The following is a 23683-nucleotide window of genomic DNA, read 5'->3' on the forward strand; positions in this document are numbered from 1 at the left end:
ATTGCTCTGAAGCCAGTTCAGTTCAGTTGCCTACCCCTGCACTAAAGTATCTACTGTTCTTGTAAAAAGGCGATATACCTGATATGCTGTACCTCAGTAACTACTACGTTGGTTGTACTGACATAAACTGAAAATAAAATGGAATTGGGAAGGCAAGGCTTTAAATTTGAAAGTCTTGAAATTATGCGTATAGTAGAGTTTTCTTTAGCAATAATTTTTAATGCTAATTAAATTATTGTAAGGATCTTCTCTGGCATATGCATTCAAGGATCCATTCTATTGTTTTCTTTACTGAAACTTTACGTCAATACTTCGAGGAGTTCTTAAGAAAATAGTCTTCTAAGGGGTGCTACTGTTTTCTGAGAATCGCAAACTGCATATTTTACTTTAATAAGCAGGTTAAGAAAATTGTTTTTGCAAGGATAAATTTCTGATGATATTGAGAAAACACAAATGAATTCTCTTTCATTTCCAGTTTATTTCAGTTTTTTTGATTGAGTGGATACTGAGATACAACACTTCAAACTTATGTATCTTGACTTTTTTCAAGGACAGTATGTGCCAGTGCAAGAATTATTGCTACTGCAATAGATTCAGAAATTTGTTCTGGAAAATTGAAATCGATTTTTGCCCCATTAATGTTTTTAGGTTGCTGACCAATCTGGTAAGGTTTTGAATCTCCCGAAGGAGGAAGCACAGGCATTGTCTGTGGCCATGGCACTGAACGAGAAAGGGAGAGCTGCCTTGAAATCAGAAGACTATTCATTGGCTCTCTTGTTCTTCCTAGAGGCTGAAAAAGAATTTAAGTAAGTGTTTATTGCTGGGCATTTCCATGAAAATGTCAACTGTATCTCTCAAATCAAAATTTGGGATGAAAATATTTTATCTTGGTAAATCTACAGCTAAATGTTTTAATTTTATGAAATCAGTACAAATTTGAAACATTATTCGAAGCGTTTCAAATTATACTTGGTTTTCAAATTATACTTCGCTCCACAAAAGTTTTGAAGACGTTTGAAATCATTACACTTAGGAGGTTGACCTGGTAGTAATTCCATCACATGTTAATTTTGGGCATATTAGAAAGTATTTCGATAATTTATTTTATTTCCGTACATGAAAATCTCTTACATAATTTTTTTTTGATCCTGCTTAATTAGAAGTTTGACATTTTTTTGCATGCTACAATTTTATCAAAATATCACATGGCATAATTTTCTCCTAAGGTAATTGCATCATAAATGGAATTTCCCTGCTCTACACACCTTTGAAGTTGAGTAAATAAAGGTTGAGCTCTAAGTGGTGATCTGAGATCTCATTTCAGTAAGTGGTGATGTTCTGAGCATAAAAGGATAAATTTTTACATTACTGTTTTTGTAGGATTGGACTGTGCTGTGAGGTGATATTCAGCTGTAGTTTTTATTTTGCTGGTTGTTGGTCTTGGTGTTAGGAAGCTTATAATCACACACAAATATTTGAAATATGTTATGCAGAATTTATTTTAACACCTGAAGGTCCGGTGTTGTATGGCTACCTAGAAGGACAATTACCCTTCATTTTGACGAATAGTAATTATTTTTAGTACAGTAGATTCACGTTAATATGAACAATGTTATTACGAAGCAAATCGTTGGTCCCAACAAAAAGGCATATGTAATCTATGGTAAAAGAATCGTTATTACGAAATTAATAACCTCAGTCCCGGTCCCAGTGGTTACAAAATGAACTTTATTACGAAGTTCCACAACTAAGCAACGGCATTTAGGTTGATATACTCTACGCTACGTTATCATCATTGATCAATGTTTAAGTTCTCTTTGTGTACAGTACCCTAGAGTGTCAATTATGGTTCTTCCTTCAGTAAAAGATACTTCAGTATGCACTCAACATCATATAATAACCTTCATTCTTGTGGAATTATGGTGACACACTCAATAACGCTCGTAAATTGGACGTACTGTTGGTCCTCTTCGTATGCTCATTCGATTTATGAACTTTCAGAGATACGAACATTTGAAGAAATTAAGCGTGCCCAAAATTTCAAATTTGGCCCCTTTGGAGTTAGCCGATGCGACGTGGTACAGAGGAACTCGCACTTTGGGTATAATCTGAATAAAGTACCATGTAATCCTGTGTGATTTCGAGGACTGTTCAGCAATTTTTTTCGGCTCCGCCTACGTCGCACGCCCAGTTCATGTAAGTTCATCACAATCGAGTTAAGATAAGTTCTTCACAATCAAGAGTTAAGGCATGATAGTGATGCAGTTACATTCTGCAGGATAAACACACACCTTGATGCCTTGTATAGGTTTATCAACTGACGAGCAAGGTCTGGGATGCATCTTCTTAGTATATCGAGGACTTGCACGTAATTTAATCGTGTATATTATTCACTTTACTGTGAAGATTTTAAGTTCAGGAGATTGAAGAGACAAGACATTGTGACAAAGTATGTTTTTTCGATGATTCGTAAAAGAAATGTTCATTTGAACTTCGTTTTATTACAAACCTCCAGGTTTTCAGTCCTGTGAACTTCGTAATAACAAGAGTCTACTGTATTTCTTTACGTGAAAATTGATTGATAATCATTAAATATACAGTAGACTCTCGTTAATACGAACAACGTTATTACGAAGTTCTCGTTATTACGAAGCAACTCGTTGGTCCCGACGAAAAGGCCTATACAAGCTATAGTAAAAGAAACGTTATCACGAAATTTTCGTTTTTACGAAATTACGAACCTCAATCCTGGTCCCAGCGATTACAAAATGAACTTTATTACGAAGTTCCACACATAAGCAACGGTATTTTGGTGGAAATTCACTACGATAAGTTTTAATAATCGCGCCACGTTTAAGTTCTTCTCGTGTTCTGTGCTCTAGAGCGTCAGTTATGGTTCTTTATTCAGTTTATACTCAACATTATATAGTAAGCTTCATTCCTGTGGAGTCATTGTGACCCACTCATAACTGCTCGTAAATTGGACGTATAGTCTTCTTACGCACATTCTATTTACGAATTTTCAGAGGTACGAGCATTCAAAATTGTCAAATTTCGGGATTTAGCGCATACGTGTAATGCAGTGTTGCATTCGGAAGGATAACTGCACTTCTCGATTCCTTGCATACAGTCCGGCCGGCGAGATTTGTCCGATGATGGCACAATAAAAGGGGCAGATAACCCTGGGCCAGCACGGTTTACAGCCAATCGCTGTCCCCCAAACGCACCTAACACACCCTCGCCCAGTCATACAACGTCAAATGCATAAGGAGTATTGAAATAAGCCTGATCCACCCAAACACTCGGCGGCCGGACTGTAGGTTTGTCAACTTAGGAACAAGGTCTTGGGACGCATCTAGTTCGTATATCGGACTGACTGCGTTCGGGAAGATATCAACCCACAGATTGCATCATACCGCATTCTTCTATCGAGAAACTGAAACGTATTTTCCTATTTATATGTATTTTCACGTAATTTAAACTCGTTTATTATATCCTGTTTTTTTTCGACGATTCCTAAAAGAAACGTTCATACGAACTTCGTTATTACGAACCTCCGGTTTTTCGGTCCCGTGAACTTCGTAATAACGAGAGTCTACTGTAACATCTTTCTATATTTAAAAAACAACTTTTAATTATAATTAAAATAAATAATTTGATAAGAGTAATTTTTGAAAATCATTTTACAATAAAAAATCTGCAATGAACAAGCGGTCACATCACTTCTGCTTCCCCTATCCCAGCCCACCACACGCCACTTGGTATGGCGGATATGCCTCTTATTTCAATTCAAAATAAAATATTTAATGCGTACATGTGACTTCTAAAACATCAATTTGGCCTGATGTAATGTAGTGCAGTGATTTCCTGGATGAAGTAATCGTTACTTTTGCAAATAAAAAATGCTAAATCTGTCATTTTGAGGGTTGTTGGTCTTTTAAGGTAGACCACTGGTATAATTCCATTTCTATGCAAAAAAATTGAATTAAATTATAGCAGAATACGTTCCATAAAATATAAAGGAAAGTTAGAAAGAATAAAGATGTTCTGAAATCTAGGCTATATAATTACAGTACAGGTTACCCATAAAAAATTACAGGTCTGGTCCTTCTAGTGCTAATTAGCATATTCCCTGCTAGGCTTCAATGGATCTACTACTCATGTGCTAAGCATTTTATCCAGCATTACATTTGTGGAGGCACCATTATTTGACTCAAATTGCATATAAGGTCATTTATTTCATTTATGTTTAAGTGCCTTGTAAACATCAAATATTGGCCTTTACATTGGGGTTACCAACAATGTGATCAGTCACCCATGACCTTTGCTTAGGCAAGCTCGGGACTATAGGCCACAGCCACCAAGGCCAGCTAAGGTTAGCACACAGTGCCATAGGGCATATGAAATGCCCTGTGTGCCAGGGAATGTTTTAAATACGCAACAGTTTGGGGCAAAAATGATTTTTGTGCTTTTAATAAAAAGTAGATTATGTAAATGTACCTAGGTTTAACCTGGTGGTGTCTAAGGCTTCCTTGTAAATCTTTTACGTTTTTACTTCTACTTTTTCACGCTCTCTAGATTTAATGCTGCCTCCATATGTTGGCCCTTCCCGCTGTGTAAAATCTAGGTTTTATCCTATTTACTCCTGAGATAATGGTCTTCAAAAATAGTGTGAAGTTTAGAACTTTGCTTTCCATTGTAAACATTTAGTCAGAGGTCTAGAGGAATACATGAGTCATATCAGGTTTGGTACTTAGTATTTCTACTTGATTTGTTGTTTTTGGTTTTCTTTTCAGTCAGTGCAACTCCAATCTTCTAAAATCTGTAGATAACTATGCCCTTTTGAACCTGGACATTGTATGGTGCTATTTATGCTTAAGGAGTGTCAGTCATCTTCCTGATGCTGAACAGAGGTTGAAGAAGTGTGAAGAAAACTTCCATAACAGTTATGGTACTAATTTGGAGCGACTTATCACCTTGAAAGGAACCACTGGTAATTATTTCTTCCATTTTTGTAATTTTATATAATAAGAAAGTGGTGTAATTTTTCTTAACACATTGCATAGAATTCTCGCCATTTTTTCCAGTGCGTTAAGGACAGTTGAAGAATATTTTTATCATTCAGGCACGTCAACTTGAACAATTTCAAAGCATACTACTAGTATTTTGTAGTATGATTGGTCAATTTTTTGTAAAAACAACACGCAACCACTGAAAACGTGCAATGATGCCACGTGCAAATCATCTCCGGGGAACAAACTCCTGATCAATGAAACAGCAAAATTTCGGTCCCTTGAGTTTCATTTAAGAGGGGTTTCACTGTAGTTGTAATTACACTGTGGAACTATCGCATCTACCAGGGATAGGTCGATGGAATGATAGGATTTTTTGTGACTTAGGACAGTAATTCCTAACAAAATTATATTAATAACTTAAAATATTCTAGTTTGTCTTTGAAATCATCTGTTTGAAAAGTGATCCTAAGGAAAAAATAATGTTTGACTGCCTAGCTCTTGCCCTCGAAATTCCTTTGGCAGTTCCTTGTCGTTCTTCCCATGGATGTGTGAAATGTATAATCCTTGGCCACACCACGAAGAAATAAAGAGTTGATATCTATCCAAATACACCCATGCCTCGCTTAGCGCAGTTATGTTTAACACAATTTCGATATAACGCAAATTCGTTCCTCAGGGAAACATCCCAACGCTGCTTAGCCTAATCAAATAACCTTAACACTCTCTTGACGTAAACTTGTGCTACGTACACAAGAAATTTATCTCATTTATGCATTTATTAGTATTACTAGCCTCAAATCTTATTCTCTGTTAGTATATATTTGTTGAAATTCATTGCTACGCAATGGCCGAAATAACTACTCGTCATGCTGTCCAGACAGCCGACCTACCAAAGTAATTTATCTCGTCTCCTTAACTGAATGACATTAGTTAATTTATATCATCAATTAAGTTTGGAGCTTGTGGAAATGAGTTTTCTTTGGAGCAATACGGTGAGAGATGTAATTTTTTCCATCGTAGGTAATCGGGCCAATTGACTTCCATGTAAAGGGTCCCCTCTAAAGCCTTCAAGGTCATCGGAAATAATGAGGGAGAAATGGAGCAATGGCCGAGTTGCGCAAGAATAGCATCAACGCGTAAAAGGGTCCAAGAGAGAGTCTCAAACACATTGGCTTCATTCCCTCTCAGCAGTTGTAGGCCCTCTGTGTCTCCGAAATATAGTGTGGCAGTTATTCAGCCGTAGAAGGTGATTTTGATACAGCCAAATAGTAAAAACCAAGTGAGCAGTGGTAAAAAATAGGAATGTCAATAAAAAAATAAAACAGTTATCAAGAAACATCATAAACCTAGAAGAGGAATTAAAAGTGATTGATTGCTTTGAAAATGGAGAGTGTTAAAGCGATATTGCACGAAAGTTTAAGCTCACAACGTCGATGGTCCACACTATTATTCTGAATGAAGACTGAGACAAGACTGAGTTAAAATGTCAATGACATCAGCCACGCCAACTTCAGCCAAGCGGTTAACACATACAGGAAGGCCATGGCTGGAAAAAAATGGAAACACTTCTAATTACCTGAATTTATAATTAACAGTCAAATGATGCTCCTCTATCATAGGCTGTTATTTGTGCAAAAGCTCTGGTTTTACTTTGGTTTCTGGAATTGCTTTGAGACATGAGACATTTAGTGAAAGCTCGGGTTGGTTCTGGAATTTTAAACTGTGAGCTGGTTAATATTTTCAGTGAATCTGCTAGTGCTGATAGTACAGTCGTCGCAACGTTTTTCGATGAACTCCCAAGCTGTGATTGAGACTGGCTCGAGCTCAAAGTAGCATTCAAAGTAGCATTTGCTTTTCATTTGGATGAGCAACAAAGAGGCCTGGGTGACGCAAGAGTTCTTTTTAGACTTGTTTGAAAATTCATTGACTGTCGGCAATGGCAATGCATTACGGACCCCTGAGGTAGCATGCATTTTTTCCTGGTTGTTAGCCTACCCGCAGTTAAGGAGAGAATTCCAAGAAGGATCACAATAGATGCTCTTGGGCACTGTGAATGAGGAGAATTTAAACGTAGCACTTAACGGGACTGGGACATAATTGGGTAATAATGAATCTTTTACTAAAGATTGGATTGGCCTTTTCGTTTGGAACAATGATTTGCTTCATAAAAATAAGAACTTTGTAATGAGGGTATTTGATTTAATAAGAACCTACTGCACTCACACATCCCTACTCATTTTGCTTGTGTTTCATTTGAAATCTAACCTAATCTATAGTATTGAATTATTGATGTAGCTGAAAAAAATGTTGCTAGTATGAATTTAAGGTATCCATTTTTTTTAATGTTAAAGGTATTTCATTGTTCCAAGAGATGTCTTTGGTTTTTCTGCTAGAACCACATGGTTGAAGTTCAAATTATAATCTGGATTGTGTACTTGCGTTTTCCTTTATGAATGACTAAACACTCCTTGTTTCTAAGTACATGTATGGTTATAAGTTTGTCAGCTTTTGCTTAACTTTATTTCATTTTGCAGGCAATGAAAGAGCCCTATTCTTCCGCCTTCATCTACTACAGGCAATTGTGAGTTATCATCTGGGCAAGAGTGATGCTGCTAAGAGACTTATACAAAGGGCTGAAAATGAATATAAACTTTTGGCTGTTGATGATGCTAGTCTTAGCCAAGTTTTAGAACTAGGTAAGCTTTAGCACATGGTTGCTTGTATTCTCCTACAACTTGGATTAGATTTTTTATAACCTGTATATAATACCTTTGAGGTAAACGAAAAACTGCTGTCATTGCTTATGCCCCACTTCCATGTGAAAGCATACAGTAAATGTAAATTCTGATAAATTGTGTCCTCGCTTCTATGATTACATTTCCTGCTGTTAGTAGATATTTCTTTTGGTTGAATGCTCCCATCTCCTGGGCTATTTATTCTACTAATTACAGTAAAACCCCTTATTTACACTTTTCTAGGGACCCAAGAAAAAAAGTGTAAATTGCGGGAAAATGCAAATAGTGGGAAGTAGAGAATTTTCACTTTTATTCATATACTGGCTTTGGAAATGTTAATTTTTTTATTGTTAACTAAGCATTATTCCACAACACTGTTTCCCTCTGAAGCACAGTGTTTTTGCTGGCAGAAAAAATTAAAAGATAATCCTGTTTTGTCTGCTCTGAAAACATCTTTTGGGCTGTAACCTTCCAGAACTCTAATATATTCAAATTCTTTCCACTGAGTTGCTGTCTCTATGTTAACATATTTGCTTTCACCACTCACCATCTTATATACAAGACTGTACCTATTTTTGAATCTATCCAACCAACCATTATAGATGCCGTGGAATCTTCGATTCCCAATCTTGTGGGGAAATACTTTTTCTCAAGGGCCTTTGGGCCTGTTTACACGATACATTAACACGTACGAGTTAATTTCTGCTTGCGTGAATGATTTTTGTGGACCGGAGCGGGACATGTACGAATGTAGGCAGGTGCAGATCCAGGATTTTTTTCTGGGAGGGGCACAGAGGGCCTGACAGGCAAAAGATCTTGTCTTAATTGAGATTAAAAACAAGATATAACGATGACTTTACAAAATTCTCTTTATTTTTATATCAAAGTTATTCTTATTGAATTAAATGATTGAGCCTCCTTGAGTAATTCACAAAACAAAGCGAACATAATGATGTCCATCAGGGGGGGATCCAGGATTTCTTTCTGAAGGGGGGGGGGGGAACAATGATACCACGTTATACAAAACGAACGCAATGATAACCGGACCGTATTAAAAATCTTGCATATTTTTAAGTGTCTGGGGGGGCACGTGCCCCCCCCCCCCAATAGATCCTCCTATGATAACCATATTCAAATTTTGTCTCTTTTTTTAAGCATCTGGGGGGGCACGTCTCCTGCCCCTAAATCCGACTATGAATGCATGAACCAAATTTGAACAGGTTCTATTTTCTGTTCGTGCATACGCACAAGTTGGGTGAATACAGGGTGCATTTTTGTGTTCATAATTTAGACATTAACTTGTACGGGTTTATGTACTATGTAAACAGGCCTTTAGATGACACCATTTGCTGGGACATTTGATGATCTTGTACCTAAAAACTAATCTTGTAGAATGCGTTCTATTTATTCTTACCTGGAATTCTTCACATATATTCTCTTTTTCTATAAATGTCCGCACTGGTTTGCATATTTTACAATGGCATCGCGATTTTTCACCACGGTATTGAATGTTGAGACTGGGAATCCGATCGGATTGCCAGCCCCAACATTCGAGTTGCTTCGCCAGCGTTTGAATCGATGCGGATTCCGGTGTGGGAATCAACTATCTCTAAAATTTTCATTTTCTCGTCAATTAAAAATGTCCGTTTTTCACCTCGAATTTCCATTTTCAAGCCGGATCAATTCTATTTCCCGTACGAATTGAGGGTAACTCGGCAACACACGAGTATCTGAACTACTCCTATCGGCGATCAAGTGCGTAGTACAAACTGTCATGGGACTTCATAATTTTTGAAGGTTACAATAGTTTGCGATACAATACTATTTGAATGGGATAATTCAAGTTTAAATAAGTTTTTTTTAAGTATTTATGTTGAATGAAGTCAGCGCAAATGATCCCAGTTGACGGTCTAGTTTTATAGTTCCGGCATTTATCACGTTTCATCACGTCTGGTTTCCTTTCAAACTCTCGTATCAAATTATCGACTACATGATTATTGTCAATATTCCTTCAGGAGTTCTTGCTTTATAATTAATACAGTGCAACCTCGATATAACGACACCCCACGGTGTACTAATAAACACTCGCTATAGCGAGTTGTCGCTTTACCGGAGGTGGAGCAAATAATAGCCAATATACCTGTTGTGAACAGATATACAGGAACAGGAGTGGTGCGGCGACAGATAAACATCTATCCGATAAATGTAAGCATAAATCCAGACGAAAGGCGATGTTTTTTTGCATCACTAAATTTCCTTACTCAAACAATGACTAACTATTCAAACAATTTATAAGCGCCGCACTGAGTAAAAATCATGGAAAGCATTGTTTCGTCAATCATTATGCCAATGCACAACCGACGAAGCCATTTTTCTATGCACTTAATTAGTTCATTTACGTGATCATTCTATTATTTTGGTATTTTCCACTGAAAATTCAAAAATTAATTGATAAAACAGTATCGCAGTAATGCCTCAAATGTTTCCATTGGTGTATGTTTATTGTTTCTGTACGTTATGCGGCAGTGAAGTGAAATAACGCATTACATTTGTTTCTACAGGCGAAAACGGTGGAAGTTTGTATAACGTTCCCGCCTTGGAAGACTTTTCTATCAAATAATGTAATACCTACATAATCTACGGTAAAAAGTTTGCTAAGCTTGAAAAATGATGTGATTAAAATTGCCGTTGTTGAAAAAAAGTTTCTTTTTGAGTGTTACGCTCGCGACGTATTTGAAGTAATACACCGAGTTTACCACGGCACTGCAAACGAGAGTTAGTTGTTCTGCGAGTTCTTCCAGCGGCCACCAGGGGATGCTCGGCTACCCACGTGACAAAAGAGAGCGCCAGTACGACTCCGACCACTGACGCGAATAGTTCACCCTTGTAAATCCGCAACGGAGAATAAATACGTCCATCCGGGCAATTCACGCTGAGTATCATTGCATCGTACATCCTACATCATCGCTAAGGCGCACTACCTACCTTTAGAGGCATCATTGCAAGAAATACCTCATACTGCAAGGGTTTTGTCGAGGAGTTGTATGTAAAAAAAGTTCCGTTTCGTCTATGTTATATGATGCGGGGAATACTTCTAAAGATACTTACGATCGAAGTCCTTTCTTCCACCACTTCGCGTTTACACCGCAGGCATGACCAGAAATTATGAGGGGAGATAACGCTTTGGTGCTTCGCATTAGTATAATCAACCTTCTGCACTCTTAAAATTCTCGATTCGCGATCTATCCCTGAAATGTTCCGCTGTAGGCTTGGGCGTAGCCCCTTTCTCAGAAGTTCCCGCAGATTGGAATGGGCATAACCACCCGAACAAAGCTCCTTATAACTATTCATCGTCTGCATTCCTTGGGCGCTTCTGTGTTTTTATAATTTTGCAGAGCGAAAAGGAAGATAAATTAATTTCGACACTCTCATATTACTCCTTTATTTTTATTTTCTCACTTAGACGTGTTTGGTGTTTTTTTTGGCCATGGTGACTGCCATCAAATGCTTTCTATTCACGCAACTCACGGACGTGCGGGTATGCTGACGTCAGCTTTCTGCCGTCCGAGGAACAAAAGAAGATGAAGCATTCGCGAATGCTAATGCCACAATATTTTCACCAAAATTAACTACTTATTTATCGAACGACAGTTTACCACATAAATTTGAGACTGAGCACTCCATTAACTTCATATCTAACAGATCGCTAGAAATTACAGAGGTTAAGGAGTCTTGATGAAAGTCTTCCGGCGGTAGAACCCTCGCTATGGCGAGAGGCAGCACCAAAAGGGTGTCTTGTAAAAACGAATTTTTTAACACGCTTATTATAGGGTCAATTGACGGTGCATCGGCTATCTCTCGTTATAGCGGGAGTGTCGCTATAGCCCGTACTCGCTTTAACGAGGTTGCACTGTACATAGCTCGATTGCTCAAAACACCAACTTTCATATCGTGAATCTTTTCGCCGCTGACAGAAAACGAGATGACGTAGTTCAACTTTCCGACGTTAGTGGCGTTCTGTCCCGCCACATTCAAATTCTTTCCGAAAATAGTTCTCATTACGTCGCTCTCTCTTGGATTTTTAATTAAAAATGCGCGAAAGGAAGCCAAAAGACAGTTTTTAAGGGCTGATATGTGCGATTAATTGTTTTACTACGCAAAAAATTTTTTTTAGTCGGCACGTCGTGATGCACATGGCGGGAAAACGAGAAAAACACGGCGTAAATACCGGGTTCTATTTACATTGGAGGGATAGGAAATATGACGGGACCCAGAAAAAAACTTGCAATTTGCGGTAAAACGTAAATTCCGATAACGCAAATACGGGGTTTTACTGTATTTCATTCCTGCTTCTACTATCACTAGGTATTCTGCTTCCCAAATAAAAGAACTTGATCTCCTCTTCCATATTTTGTTTCTCTATTTATTTGTCTTCACTTTTCTTCTACTGAATATATTTATCTAAGTTTTCTTTGTGCTTATTTTCAGCTGATATCCACTCATACTTACTTTAACCAGAATCTTCTTCAAATCCTTCTCTGGCTTTGCTGTGATAGCTATTTCATCAGCAAAATATATCATGCCATTCTTTTCTTTGGAAACATCCACACCTGATGCCTTTTCATTGATTTCATAATTGGTTTTCTTGATGCGAATGTTGAGAGTTATGGGTGACGAAGCATAGCCTAGTCTCACTTTCTTAATTCTAGCTTCTTCACAGCTGAGTCCTTATTTCATCACGACTGCTTGGTTTTTGTATAATCTATGGATAATTCTCTTGCCATTGTGAAGAACTTCAATTTCTTTCAGGATTCTAAGATAAGAGTTCCAATTAACATTTTCAAATGCCTTCACTGAGGCCACAAAAGCCACAAACATGGGCTTGTTCTCTTCTATTCTCTTCTCTACGAGCAGCTTAAGGGATTCTCTTTTGTGTACGCTTTTTTTAAATCTGAATTGGCCCTCATCCAGGTACACTCTTCTGCTCATCATTCTCCTCTTCTGTAGATGATCCTTGTCAGTATCTTCAACGTATGTGTCTTCAGGCTGGTCCTAAAATTACAGGTCTCCATTCTTTTTTCTCTTGGGAATCAGGAAGATGATATTCATCTTGAAGTTATTTGGTATTGATTACATTTCAATGATAATTTTGCACAGCTGGTTCAAGGTCTGCTTTTTTTTATTAGCTTTGTTGGAATATCATCCCTGATGCTTCATTCATCTGCTGCTGCTGCTGCTACTGCTGCATTCTATCTTAATTATTTACCCTTGAGACTCTGGTAGTTTTCCAGCGTGACACTTTTTCCTATGATAAATATTAGACTTTCAGAAGCCATGATGTGCCTTGGTACTGAAATTCACATTTCCCTTCTTGTGCTTCCATATCACAGATCACTTTACTTAGATCCTATTCAATATAATATTTCTCTGATTATTTCCCTTAATTTTTCAAGGCTCCAAGAATTTCTAATCCTAATTATAAAATACTTAATATCTCTTTTAAAATTTTCCATGTTTCTCTTGTGGAAAATTTGACTGCAATTTTAGTCAGGCTTAATATCCCTTAAGAACTGAAAGTTGTATTATAGTTTTATTACCAGGGCTAACTTGAACCACTGGCAAAGTTGGTCATCAATGTCTGAGCCAAGAAAAAATATGGTGATCTAAAGAAGAGTGTAAAAAAGTTGAGGGAAATTTCGATTTGTGGTAGGATTTCGGGTTGGTGTGGTGGATAGTATCTGGCTTCCCACCAGGTGATGGAAATTTCTTATGAGAATTCCCAATCTCTATTTGAGTATTTTGTGGAGGGCAATTAAGTGTTCAGCACTCCGTCTGTCATACAGTTGTGGTTCCATGGTGCCTTTCATTGAGAGCTGCCATCACCAAGTTTCTATCCACCCTCCATTGCCTTTCCCTCATGCAACGTATGACCTCAGCTGTTGTTTGCCTCCTCCAAAACCTTCTCCTTTGAAGATTTTTGTTGGGGAGAGTCAGGAAATATGCATATAAGTAGAAGGTCAAAGACTTTCTTGTGAAAGGTGTTTAATAGGGGCATTTTTGATTGAATGAAAATTCTTCATTTGCAGGCTACACTCCTCCCGAGGCACGATTGGCTCTGCGTGCAACCCATGGCAACGTTGAAGAAGCTGTGGCAATAATTGAACAGAAGAGGAGAGAAAAGGCTGAGTTGAGGCGGAAGGAAAGCTTTGAGCGCAAGCTGGGACTGTGCAAAGATGGAAGACAGTTTGTTGATGTCAAGGCGTATAGTCTCCTAACGGATTCCATGGGATTTGCCCCTCAAATGGCTGCAGCTGCTCTGCGCCTTTCTAACAATGCCACTCCTTTGGCAATCCAAATGCTTCAGGAGCAAGAAGCTGTCGTGTTGGAAGAAGCAGAGCGTTTCAATTTGACCAACAGTGACAAAAAGGCTCTTATCAAGCAGGTAGGCATTGATTTTTTCTTTTGGAATACATTAGAACCCTGGATACGTGGCCTCCATGCATACGAAAACCTCAGTTATTTAATGCTATTTTTTTGTGTAGTCAATATCCCTATATTTCTAAGTTAAAATTATTTATTCCATTGTTTTGTTGAGATCTCTGCTGGATATAACTCCGTTGGCAAAGTTGCCCCAGTTGCAGAGAATCTTTGCCAACTATGTTTTCAATTTTTTTAATGCATAAACTTTTAATTAAGTTGTAATTTTTTCACACATTTTGTAAGTAGAGACCAAGAGTAATGGCTGATAATGGTTTCAAATCATTGTCGCACATGAACTTACAAGAATGCAGTTGAAAAAGAAAAAAAGTGGCAAAGTTGTCCCGGTTTACGGTGGTACTTTTCCACAATATTTTAATGCATACGACACGTTTTGGCTCACAGAGCCATCACTTGTCTTGTACCAGATGATGGGTCTGTGAGCCGAAATGCATTATACGCATTAAAATATTGTGGAAAAGTGCTACCATCTTTTATTTAAATTAAAGATGTGCGAATAGTATCCACGAATACTTGAATACCTCGAATACTAGAAAGTATTCGATATCAGAGGTCTCGAATAATTATGCTAAAGGTATGCTCTCGAATACTTTGAATTTCGCGCCGTACACTGTTGCACGCTGTCGTTGGTAGTTGACTCGGAAAATTGGAAAGAACTCGAGTCATTTAGTGCATGCAGTGCCGTTATACGTAAGTTGATATACTACATCAAATTCGTGGATTAAAGCGGTGAAAAGAGTTCGACATAGGGAACCGAAAATGATTGGGTGAAAGAATCCGAAAATCCCCGGTTTCCCCTACCAGGAGAACCTCAGTGCCGTGGGATAGCAACATTAGGGCATTTCCCACGATCCGCTATCCCCTTCCATTCAGCACTCACCTCACCCACTCTGACCCGTTCCCCTTCTCCAAAATCAAACAAAAGGTCCCGTATTAGGAAGACCTTAGCTTCGAAAAAAATTGCAAAACGCCTCAGATTGTCCGCTAGCACTTGACAGCAGGAGTGGGGGTAAAGCGAGCTACCTGTTGAAAATGAGAAGTTGGATGAAGCCGAGTATCAGATGGGCGTGCCGCTGAAATGGCGTTTGGTAGATAAGAATGTATACATCAGACAGAAATCCATCGTACCAGTGTAAATGCCAAGACGGCATGCAATCATTTTTCTTGAGGTGGTGTGTCCCCTTAGAATATTTGAAAGAGATGTTTGTTGAATCAACTATATGCCCAATTGTTACCACAAAATTAAAATATTCCGTTAATCAACTAAATTCCTGTTCGAATCCTTGAAAGGAAATAAATTTACTCCCCAAAATCTTGTGTTTCCTGCTGCATAGGCAACCGAGTTAAACATTCCCGCATTCATCGTTTAGTATTCGAATTCGAAGGTTCGAATCGTTAGGTATTCGAATATTCGAGCTATGGATTAATATTCGAATTCAATATTCGAGTTCGAGAAATCTGCTATTCGACCCATCTCTAATTTAAATATTTCAAACTTTCTCTGTATAAAGCATGAATCTGTTGAACTTATCATTTTGAAACTATTATTTGTGCTACGTACTCTGTTGTGGACTTCTTTTTCCGGGACTATGAAGTAAAATTCCTCACTTATATGACTTAATAATAAGGAAACAGAATCTTTTGCCAATGTACATCATTTAGCACCTGATATCGCATATCGAGTGTCATTTGTGTACATTGCAAGGTCAAACTTAATATTTTTTATAGACAAGCGATGATATTCCATCATTTTTTCTTTAAATCTATTGTATATACTTTTTGTATAAAATAAACTTCCATAGCACTGAAAATACCTTGGGCTTCTACTGTTCAATTGCAACTGGAGCACTAACCACACTTATTAATGTGAGTATTTTCTTGCAACTTGTTGTAACTCGTTGGCTCTGCTGTGGGGATGTTGGATGTGTGACAAGTGTGCAAAGAAAATTTGTAGTAATGGCACCAGTGCTGGAGAGAAAAATTCTTTCATTGAAAGATAAATTAGATAAATTTTCCAGAAAAAAATTCTCACAAGTAGGTAGCTGTAATCGAAAAAGTATTATCCATACTGAATCAACTTCAAAAACCGGTCTTATGAACAAAGACAGTATACTAAGAGGTGAGCAGTGCTACAGTAATGAGTCTTTGAAATTTGCTTGTATGTAAAGCAGTATGTACGAAGGCTTAGAAAAATTTCTAATAATCTGGTTGAAGCAAGCGAGACTAAAAAACATTCCTGTTGATTGAGTATCCTTAAAAGAAGAAGCCGTAGCTTGTGCAAAACCTCTTAGTGTTAGTGTAGAGAATTTCAAAGCATCAAATGAAAGCTTTACAGTATGAAGAGAAGTCACAGCTTGGTGAGCAGGAATATGTCAGTACTGTCATCCCTCCATGCACTCCTCACTCTCATCCTACTTTTATTTCTAACGAGGGGAGTATCACAAAATTGGGTTCTCAAATTTCAATCAAACCTTGTAGTGTTGTAGTCCATTGGGAGCTGTCCAAGAATCACCCCTCAAGTGGAATTATATAACCAATAGCTTAAACAAAAAATGCAGTTAAACATTTGCAGGTGAAATGTATTCCCTTGAGAACACACTCCCACTAATGTCTGGCATAGACAAGTGGTTACGGTATGGGATTACCATGATGAAGGACCCGGGATCGAATCTCCATCATGGCGTTTATCTGTCATGTATTATTTTTCATTTTTCCTAACAAAAGCCTGCCATTCAACATTATTTTAACAATTTTCCCCGTAAATTTTATTTTTATGCTTGGAATTTTTTCAAGCACATGCATTATACTTGAAATTGTTATTTCTGTGTTGCAACACGAAGCAATTTTACGATACACATGCACTTGGTTTTCTATTATGTTGCAATATCATATTAAGGCCTCATATTTTAAAATTGATTGTTTTAAGAATTCGATTGCTTTTATTAGCTGAAATTTCAGCACAGCAGGATGGGAAAGGAATAATTTAGCCTGGAAGGTAGGTGTATGTTTTATCCATTGGAATTGATAATTCTCTTGCTGTGTTAAGAAAAGCAAAATTTACCTGGGGTATGATTTTCGAAAGCCCATGTTACAGTTGGTTTGTATACAGTTGAGTGACTGCTCGCTGAGTAGGTGGTTTACCGACCCCATCTCCGAAGGAACCCTTACCTCCCTGGCTCGCCCTCTCTGGATTTCAACGGTTCTTTTCCAAAAATTTTTATGACCCTTTTTGCCCTTGTGGCCACTACTGGAGCGTGGGGGATGGAAAGAAAGGAGTGTTACTTATCTTCTGTCTTTTGAATCATGCATAAGATTTGAGTTTTCAGTGTAGGTATAAGATTATATGTAGAGCTGGTGTTTAATACGAGGGTTGTACCAAAAGTAAGGTTCCCATATTTTTTATAAATAGAAAAAAAATGTTATTTGTTATAAATTTTTATGTCGCTGAAAAGCTTACACTTTTGCCTATTTTTCAATGTAGTATCATTTTTTTCGAGACACTTGAAGACGTTGCTCCAGCTTTTGTATCCCTAAGTTAAAGTAGTCTCCCGCCAACACGTTGAGGAAGCGTGTGACCTCTGTCTGGACTTCATTGTCACTCTTGAAGCGTTTGCCGCCTAAGTGTTCCTTTAGCGTGGGGAAGAGGTGATAATCCCTTGGAGCTAAGTCCGGGCTGTACAGGCATAACTGATCCAGGCTGATGGGGCATAATAGTCCACCCAAATTTCTCCAAAAGCTCTTGAGTTTGACGAATGGCGTGTGATCGAGCATTGTAGTGAAGAAGCACTACAATGTCAGAGTCGGTCGTCCTCTTCGGCGATTCTGGATAGCTCGCAGGAGTTTAGTCAGTGATTCACAATATCTTTTAGAGTTTATTGTCGTCTCTGGTTGCATGAAATCGATGAGGAGTACCCCCTTTCAATACAAAACACAGTCGCCATAACCTTTCCTGCCGACTGTGTCTGTTTGAATTTCTTCGGTGGCGGTGAACCGAAGTGATGCCACTGACGAGATTGCTGTTTTGTTTCAGGGGTGTAACAAAACACCCATGTTTCATCACCGGTGACGATCTAGTCCAACAACTTCTCCTTGTTGCCTCCCCCTTCAGACTACTGAAGAAATTTGCGAGCGCAGTCAAAGGGTTCCTCCTTGTGTCCGTCAGTCAGCATCCGGGGGACCCAGCAAGCACACATCTTTCGATAACCTAACGTTTCTGTTAAAGTCTTTCAATTGTGCCATGGGAAGCTTCTGGAATCCGTTCAGCAAGTTCACGGACAGTGACCCTCCGATCTTTGAGCAGCTCATTGTTGATCTTCTCGACAATCGCATCCGAAACCGGCGGTCTTCCACTCCGTTCTTCATTGTGAACTTCAGTGCGACGTCTTTCAGCACGTCGCACTGAATGGACATGCACTCTTCACCATAAACGTCAGTCAGTTGCTGATGAATCTCCATAGGCGGTAACTCCCTTGCATGGAGAAATCTGATTATTGCTCAAACCTCACACTTGGCAGGAATGGGGATCAACACTTCCATTGTTGATGGTTGCTAAGCCAACTCCGAGCGAAGTAGTGAATCGTGGACGGGAGGGCTCGAGAGTAGGGGAACCACTGCACACGGCACTGTATTTGGATTTATCCTAGGATCTTCCCTCTACATTGTAGCTAATTGGGAACCTTACTTTTGGTACAACCCTCGTATATTTACGTTTCCTCTAGTAAGTATATTTTGATAAAAATGAAATTATAACTATCAGAGCAAGTTTGGGTTACTCCAGTGGAATCTCTTCCAGGGATCTCTTCGGATAGGAGTAACACTCCACCAATTGAAGATGCTGCAGAAAAAGCAAGGTTATACACTGCAGCCTTTTATCATTGTGCGGCTCTTTTGTATTCATTGCAGAGCGAACAGATGAAGTACCCTCCTCACGTGCCATTGCAGTAGGCCAAGAGATGTTTTGTTGAATTATGGAGTTGATGGACGAGATGGAATTTGAGTTGGCTGACGATTAGGTGGAGGAAAATGATCCTAGTTGTAGAGATGTGAATTTGGATGTCTCCTCTACCACAGATGATGATGAAAGTGTTGAGAGAACGTCATCTTCCAGTGATTTGAACATTGAACGTTCCCCAAAGAAAAGAATCAGGGTCTCCTCAGAAATGAAAGTGAAGGCAGCGTCAGCTGCTAAACTACATTCATCGTTGTCCATTAAATCACTTCACTCCCTTGTGACCCATCATCTGAAGGGCCGAGAACATTTGTCTATTTGGGAAAGAGATGTTAGTTCTGGTGGAACCAGAAGGGACGAAGGTGATATGAAAGACAGGTGGACCTACAACAGGTTCTGCGCGTGCAGGAAAAATTGCAATCACGTCACCACGAGAATGCTGCAGCAGTGGACTGTGGCAGCAGCATTCCAATTTTTTAATGGGGATTTTCAATTCAGCGCGTCATTGGCATGGACCATCCGCTTTAAAAGGAAGCATAAAATTTGCCAGAGGAAGGTCACTAGGTATGTGAGTAGGAGAGAAAAGTCTTCCACAGAGGAGATCTTGAGGGCCGCTCTTCTCTTTCAGGAGCAATGCCGAAAGGCAATGCCACTATTTAACCCTTCCCTAGTCATCATAACGGGTCAGACAGTGTGTGTGTACCACACACATTAGACGTACTCTATCACATCAGGGAGAAAAAGCTACTGAAGTATGTGTTAGTTGATTAAATAAAATGGCGCACTCATACACCGCACAATATAGCGTGGTGACTGCTTCCTAAAGTTTTCATATGCCTACTGGAGGTATCGGGGAAGTTTGGCCGGAGAGTGAAACTTGAGGTGGAAGAAGCTATGGGACCATACAAAAATGTTTTTGTGACTTGTACAAAGTCAGGGAAACTTTTTACTACTAGTTCTTTTGAACTTTACTTGGACAATGTTTTGAACCTGTACGTTAAGGAAGAAAAATTTCTTCTTTTTTCTGATTCCTGGTCGGGGCAGACAAATGAGGCACTGTATGATGAACAATTGCATTGTAATAATGAGCCCAAGTGCACAGTGATAGTTATCCTGCCGAAGTGTACCCCTACCTGCTAACCATGTGGTGTATAATTTTATAGGCAGCTAAAAATAATTATTTCTCGAAATCCGAATGCTGCTACTCTACTGAAAGAGAGATGCAATTTGACTAGTGGTAGTGACACAAATAAAATACATGCACTTATTCATGGACGATTGTTTGCACCAGAATTTTGCCCCATGCTTCTGTATGCATGGTATGGATCTGGACTGTGCAGTGCGCGCCAGTTTTTAGAAAATGTATATTTTATTTTATTATTTTTATGCTATTTTTTTAATATTCACAATCGAAGCGGTAAATTTTAAATAAATATACGTATTTCTTTACAAACAAAAAATATGTAAGACCTGAAATGACGAATGTAAAGGCCAAAAAACTATATATTTATAGGTATGTATTTACGTGATTTAGGGGAAGTTGGTATAGTGGTTATCCTTTTTCGATGTTGTTACCAGAGATCCCGGCCAGTTTCGAGCAGTTTTTTGCAAATATCTTTCTTATTTCACCATGAACTTATACTTTCCCGTACTTATTTTAAATTGGCATCAAATTTCTCAAAAACGGCAAATGGGAATACCTTTTTCTGGATCACTGAAAGTGCATCTTTCAAAGAATATGTGACCAAGTTTCATCAAAGTCTTGCTACTTTAACCGAGGGGTTCTCTCTCTTAAAGGCCATTGTACACGAGGCACGGAATAGGGTAGTTTCCTTCATCAAAGAAAACGAAAGGCACTGATTGCGATTCGTTACCCACCATTAGTGTATTAATAATATACAAATTATTTGGTTTTAGATATCCCAGTTTAAACGAATTTCAGGGGTCAATTTTAACCTCATTTGAAAAAGGCCAGAATGGCGCCCATGCGATGCCACTCCACGTGACGTCACAGGGACCTAGCTTCTACACGAGAGGATAGGAGTTTCACGTCGTCTGAGATTACCAATGCATGCACGAGGCACAGAGCTCAGGGAAACATTTGTCATTAATAACCTATTAAAATTACCTATGGTTGGAAAGTTTTCTTCGCTTGATAAGGTATTAATAATCCTTAAGCAAGGCAAGCGCTACCTGCCAGCAAGGTGCTCTACGCTACCGCCATGCTCTGCTTTTCTTCGACTTCGGAATTTCTTTGTACATGCACAGGCATGCATTGCGCATAAAAATGAATAACGAAATTTGTGTGCCGATAGTACCGTTATATTATAATACATATACCGATACAGATTCTCTCAATTTCAATGCAATGGATTTTTCAATGTAAACCAACCTCCTCTCAGTGTATGAATATTCGTTTTACTTGCACTTCGTCGATAAGTAAGCTCTAACCTTAAAATGGTCTATACAGTAATGAAAGCGAGTATTTTTATTACGGATTGTATAATCCCTTCTGACCGCTTCAAACCACAGAAGTCTCTTCTTCTCGCTCAGTGGAACCGTGACGAACGATTTTCCGCTAGCTTTAAGCATTGTAGAACGACATTTTGGCACAAAACACTCTTTATATGTAGATTTTTTGCTGGCATCCATGCTACCACGGGCATTCAAGTAATTCAGCAGATGCTGTGAATCACTGGATTTAAGGACTTTGGGGAGGAGAGTGTTCAGTGTAGAGGAGTGCCCTACGTAAGGCATTGCATTATTGTTTCAATCATGATATAAGCCTTCGTATTCAATCGTTATTAATTACGACGCGGATCCGAGGCGGCTAGAGCCATGTGAATTTCTTTTGCCAGTCGTAATAAATTGCTAATTATTGTATGAAAACTATTTGGAGTCACATCGTGAAGGTATTATGACCCAACAGTTAATATTTACATTATTGTAACTCAACACTAGTGTCGTAATACATGTCGATATTTGTTTTTCCTTTGAAAGAAGGGATTATGCTTCTAGCCCTACCGCCAAACCTCGTCAGAATACTGTTAAGTATTTTTAATGAATTTAATACAATTCGACATGATATCCATCCAGCGTAATATTTTGCTATGATTAAAATACAATGAATTTCCTCTAATTAAAAGTTCTTCTCATCATATTCACTTCTGTATGTACCATAATCAATTGTTAACAATGCTATTACATTTTTTATATTGAAGAAGACGTGCACCACTTTTGTCAACGCATTTTAATATCTTGGAAGATCCATTACAAAGCGGTTATCTAAGATACTGTGCATTTGGAGTGCAGGTAAAACTTAGTTTTTCTTTGAGAAATATAGTTTTTGCTTGAAGCGTTGAAGGTATCCTCTCAGATGGTGCGTCGTCTGCATCGAAGCGGCGTGGCGCTCTCGTACCAAGGTCACCTACCGCTGACGTCACACGGCGATTACCCATCATTCATACTTACCCGTCGCGTTTTTGCGCGCTTGAAATTTTTCACTTTTTCATTTAATCTCAAAAAATATATATTGTCATTAAAAAATCTAAAACCGTGAAATACATACTCCAGGAGTAAAAATCTTTCGATTAAGGCAATAAAAAAAAATTGGAAACCACCCTATTGCGCAGGTTAGAACTGCATTGATTTCTGAAATGACATGGAATTGCATGGATGAAATTAGAACGGGTTATTTTGCCATCTCATATCCATGCCTTCTCCCATGTGTTCTAGCTATTCACCACTTTACACGACGCAATTTTGACTGCGCCTTCATACACATGTCAGATTGTGCAAGAATGTGCCCCGTGTAAAATGGCCTTAATAATCAGTTGGCGCTAGCATCCTGACCACTTAAATCATTGACATATCTCCAATTGGGGCTTCATAGATCTGTAACTTTGCTGCACGTTGCTGCCACTCTTGAAAAATTAACTGGACATTCTACTCATTCATTGATGATTTTTTGCATCATTGCATTGCTCAGCGTGAAGAAATGAAACTGCAGCATGCCCTTCACACTTAGTGGGAGATACTGGTGTTATAGGCATGTTTTAAGTGCTCAATGCTAACTCAGAATTAACAATAGCCATGTGATACAGTTAACGGACATACTAGAGATACTTTACTACACATGTATTCAGAGCTTCATTGGATTGTCCCTGGGGTTTTAATTTCGTGATCAGTTGGACCTGGAAAAAGATTACCCTTGTATTTATTTAGTTGTTAATTTCATTTATTCTTCTTCATTTTATTAAACTTGTGGTATAGCTAGTAGATTCATTTCTCTGATTTTTTCAGCTGGCAGATATGGGGTTTAATATGAAGAAGGTGAGGTTGGCATTGAAGAAATGCAAATGGAACCCAATGAAAGCAGCAGAATACCTCACTCGTAGTAATGAGCATGATGAGGGTAAGCTTTTCAGCACTTTCTCTCGTGGGCTTTAATTCTCTTTGTTTTGTTCTGGCTGGTTTAATTATTTTCT

General features: G+C 38.5%; 1 protein-coding gene across 3 annotated transcripts in view; it reads left to right on the plus strand.

Moving 5' to 3' along the window:
- Window positions 1–23683, plus strand: part of LOC124161259 (NEDD8 ultimate buster 1-like) — a 36875-nt gene that overhangs the window by 3519 nt on the left and 9673 nt on the right. For 2 of the 3 annotated variants that reach the window (XM_046537545.1, XM_046537546.1), the window contains exons 6-10: window positions 649–806; window positions 4797–4993; window positions 7550–7711; window positions 13837–14192; window positions 23499–23610. In XM_046537545.1, the coding sequence (XP_046393501.1) occupies window positions 649–806; window positions 4797–4993; window positions 7550–7711; window positions 13837–14192; window positions 23499–23610 (985 nt within the window). The remainder of the gene's footprint in view (window positions 1–648; window positions 807–4796; window positions 4994–7549; window positions 7712–13836; window positions 14193–23498; window positions 23611–23683) is intronic. The other variant, XM_046537547.1, reaches the window with a different exon arrangement.

This window comes from Ischnura elegans, chromosome 6 (genome assembly GCF_921293095.1).
Source record: "Ischnura elegans chromosome 6, ioIscEleg1.1, whole genome shotgun sequence".
Lineage (NCBI taxonomy): Eukaryota > Metazoa > Arthropoda > Insecta > Odonata > Coenagrionidae > Ischnura > Ischnura elegans.